A 4,153-nucleotide genomic window follows, 5' to 3' on the forward strand; every position below is an offset into this window, starting at 1 on the left:
CCCTATTTGATTTATTTCTTCTCCTTCTGTTCTATTTTTTCAGTTCTTTCAGTTTTCTTCCTTTTCTTTTCAGTTTATTTCCTATCCCTTCTCTTCCCCTATATGATTTATTTTTTCTTCCTCTGATCATATATTTGGTTCTTTCACTCCATTTCTCTATTTTTTTCAACGCCTCCTACAAAAGATGGTTTTTACCTGAAGCTATCTTCCGGGAGTGTTATTAATCAGAAAATACACTACTGGAAGAGTGCTTCCGGTAGTGTATTTGACATTTTATGATCAAGTTGGGGAGCTGAACGAGCAAACATCTTATTTCCTCTCCCTTCTTTTCTCTTATTTTCTTTTCAGCAATAACTAATCGGAATAATGAATTATCAGTATTTTGTCACTTTCTTTATTTTTATGCAGCATGCCCTTCTCTATATATACTTGACAATTTATTAATGTATTTCAATCGTTATGTATCTTCAGCTGTTTGCCAGCAACACTATCCACTATTTCACATGCGGATTTTTGCCTACCGCTACTTCTGCATTCTGTTATTGATAACACTGCCAGTGTCATTTGCTAGCTTTTGGGGTTTCCTGTTAACTTGGTTACTTTACATTGTTTAGAAGTTGATCCAGCTTTCTGTTAAACTTGCTTTAGGGTGTTTGCATGTGTATATATTTTTTGAAATAACATGTGTAATTTAATCCTTGTCCAGTAGATATATTATCATGCATGTTGTGTAGGAAATATCTTAAGTCATGATATTTCTTGCTTGCTTTAGGTGAGCAATCCTGGTAGTTCTTCATTTTCAACAGCTAATAAATTTTCATTTTCAGCTTGAAGAGAACATTCGAATCATTGCTTTTTGTGGGGACTGGGCTAAGCTGATGGACGATTGGTTGGTTGAATTTCCTGTTATACAAAGTGCCACATCTACTCTAGGAACAACTCAGAAACGCGCACCAGGTGGGAGGCGTTATAAAAAGAAGTTACCTATTGATGAAGCTACAGCTGACGGTTCCCAGGAAAACATTTGGTGGCGCGGTGGACAGTATAGCAAATTTTTATTTCAGAATGCAGCTTTGCCAAAATCCATGATCAGAAAAGCTGCTCGTCAAGGTATTGTTTTTTTTCAATTACATAATATAATGTACCTGAAAGGTTTTAATTGAGCTTGACTAAAAATAAATTTTTAAGGTTGTAAAACCGGGCTCTAAAATCAGCTTGGCTTGATTTGAATTATGATTTACTTTTTTCTAGTTTTAATATACCAAATAATTGCAAAGTTTAATTATTATTTGAGTGTTCACCATCTCTTATATTTGAGTATTATTCTAGACTCATTATTAGATGTTAAATACACCAAATAATTGCAAAGCTCAATATTGGGTGTTCACTATTGCTTATATTTGAGTGTTATTATAGACTCATTTGATATATTAGGGTTCAAAGCATGTTAAGCTGAGTTCCCCTGCATATCAATAGACAATTTTTTGCCAATTTTTTCTTATTGGTAGTAATTTGTTAGGAAATAGAATCTTAAGAATCTTCTGTTCCATTTTTTGTGGGTAACAGGTGGTTCGAGGAAAATTTCTGGTATTTTCTATGCTGATGGCTCTGAAATTCCCAAAAGAAGTAGACAGCTTGTTTGGAGAGTCGCAGTTCAAATGAGTAGGAATGCCTCACAGCTGGCACTACAGGTTCCCTATAGTTATTTGTTTACATCTTGCCTTAGCTAATTTTGTTTGGCAGTAAGCTTATGGGATCTTGCAAGCCTTGTGACTTGATAGTATTTGGTCGTTTGCACCAGGTCAGATATCTTGATTTTTACCTTAGATGGAGTGATCTGATTCGTCCGGAGCAGAACATACAGGATGGGAAAGGTCAAGAGACTGAAGCTTCTGCTTTCAGAAATGCAAATATTTGTGACAAAAAACTTGTAGAGGGAAAAATTTGTTATGGAATAGCTTTTGGGAGCCAAAAGCATCTTTCTAACCGGGTGATGAAAAGTGTTATTGAAACGGAGCAAGGTTCACAAGGAAAAGTCAAGTTTTGGTTTTCTGAAACTCGGATTCCTTTATATTTGGTAAAAGAGTACGAAGAAGGTAATGAAAAGGTTATATGTGAAGAGGACTATAGTAGTACATCTCAGTTGCTCAGAAGGCGGTTGAAAGGTACCCACAATGACATATTCTTTTACCTTGTTTGCAAGAGAGACAACTTGGCATTCTCGTGTTCTACATGTCAGATGGGCATTTCAATTCGGTAATTACTCTTACCTTGGTATTCTTTCATTCATGTGTTGTTCCTCTTTAACCTGTTTTCTCCAAGACCATAATCTTTATCTACCATGATTTCAGGAATGCTTACAAGTGTAATGCATGTCAAGGTATGTACCTCATGCGTTGTTACTATATTATAATCCTGATTCCTGAAGTGAAAATCTCATATAGTTTCTTAAATGAAAATTATATCATTTGCTATATTATAGAATACAGTTACACACACACATTTTGACAAAGAACAACACTTGTATTGATGTTTAAAATTTAAGAATCCAATGTGAAAGGATGCCGCTATATATTTTTTATTTTGTATCTTTGCTTTTACATTATTCTAATTCATGGCTGTATATTGTTTTAATATTCTGTTCCATATGGGCATTAGGTTATTGTCATGAGGACTGTTCCATAAGTTCAGTCTCTAGACTCTCTACAAATGGCGGAGTTGAGCACTTGACCACATGCAAACAATGTCACCATGCCATGTTACTTGCTCCAAATGAAACTATTGATGAATCTCCAACCAGTCCCTTAATCTTACAAAGACAAGAAAACAGCTCTGGGACTGTTTTTAAGGGACCAAGGTCAAAGGCTGGTCATTCTGACACAAAACAAGTTAGTTCCATGTCAGCTTCAAAAGGACCAAAGCGTAAATGTCATGAGCAAACTTTGACTTCTACCAAGAGAAAGAATAGTCATCCTGAGACGAAACAAGCTGCATCTGATTCCACTTCGGCATCAAGCGCCCGTCGCAATAATTGTTCTTGGGGTATTATATGGAAAAAGAAAATTAATGAAGATCCAAACATTGATTTTAGGATGAAAAACATACTTTTAAAGGGTGGATCAGACATACCTGATCTGGAACCTGTTTGTCACTTATGCAAAAAGGCATATAGGTCAGATCTAATGTATATTTGCTGCGAGACATGTCAAAGTAAGTTTTTCTGTAGTAAATAATAAATTATTGATCAAATATTCAAGTGCTCACTCTTATCTGAATTCTGTATTTGTCTTTCACAGATTGGTATCATGCTGAAGCTATTGAACTTGAAGAATCCAAAATTTCGGATGTGTTGGGCTTCAAATGTTGCAAGTGTCGCAGGATAAAGTCACCTGCATGTCCTTACTCTGATTCAAAACCTAAGTCAGAAGTTAAGAAATCACGCAGAAGGGCTTCAAAGAAAGAGCACTATGCCGCAGATTCTGATTCTGGAACATTTAATGATATGAGAGAGTGTGAACCTGCTACTCCTGTCTTCCCTGTGGAGAACGATCCTTTACTTTTCAATCTTGCAAATGTTGAGCTGATTACAGAACCTAATAACTTAGATATGGATGTTGATTGGAACAATGTCTCCATGCCAGGACCTCAGAAATTACCGGTCAGAAGGCATGTTAAGCATGAGGGAGATGGTGATGGTTCTGTTGTAGGAGTACCTTTACATGCTGAATTTGCAACGAATAGTGAAGTAGGTAATCTGTCCAATCCTGCAGACTCCATGTTACCTTTTGAATATGACCCTGCCGCTTTTGACAGCAATCTGTTGAACAACTCTGAAAATGTAAATAATGAATACATGGAGTATGAAGACAATACCTACTTCGATCCAGCTGAATTGTTGCCCTTAGATGGTGGCGACACCCATTTTGATGGAGGCGATGACGCCCATTTTGATGGAGGCGATGACACCCATTTTGATGGAGGCGATGTGTCTGCGGAATTGTTGGACTTGGATTATTTCAAGAACCCTGATACCGCTGTTCCTGAAGAATATGGAGATGCCATCTATAGTTGTTGTAAATGTTCGCAAATTGAACCGGTCCCTGATCTTTGTTGTCAGACTTGCGGGGTTTTCATTCACAGCCAGTGTTTGCCT

At 36.7% G+C, this 4,153-nt stretch overlaps 1 protein-coding gene across 1 annotated transcript in view; it reads left to right on the top strand.

The window, feature by feature from the left end:
* LOC101502264 (DDT domain-containing protein PTM-like) overlaps window positions 1-4,153 on the top strand; it is a 15,825-nt gene that overhangs the window by 7,577 nt on the left and 4,095 nt on the right. Inside the window, exons 5-10 of the mRNA XM_012717349.3 lie at window positions 828-1,110; window positions 1,567-1,691; window positions 1,802-2,256; window positions 2,352-2,380; window positions 2,659-3,210; window positions 3,297-4,149. Coding sequence (XP_012572803.1) covers window positions 828-1,110; window positions 1,567-1,691; window positions 1,802-2,256; window positions 2,352-2,380; window positions 2,659-3,210; window positions 3,297-4,149 — 2,297 coding nt within the window. The remainder of the gene's footprint in view (window positions 1-827; window positions 1,111-1,566; window positions 1,692-1,801; window positions 2,257-2,351; window positions 2,381-2,658; window positions 3,211-3,296; window positions 4,150-4,153) is intronic.

This window comes from Cicer arietinum, chromosome 6 (assembly GCF_000331145.2).
Source record: "Cicer arietinum cultivar CDC Frontier isolate Library 1 chromosome 6, Cicar.CDCFrontier_v2.0, whole genome shotgun sequence".
NCBI lineage: Eukaryota > Viridiplantae > Streptophyta > Magnoliopsida > Fabales > Fabaceae > Cicer > Cicer arietinum.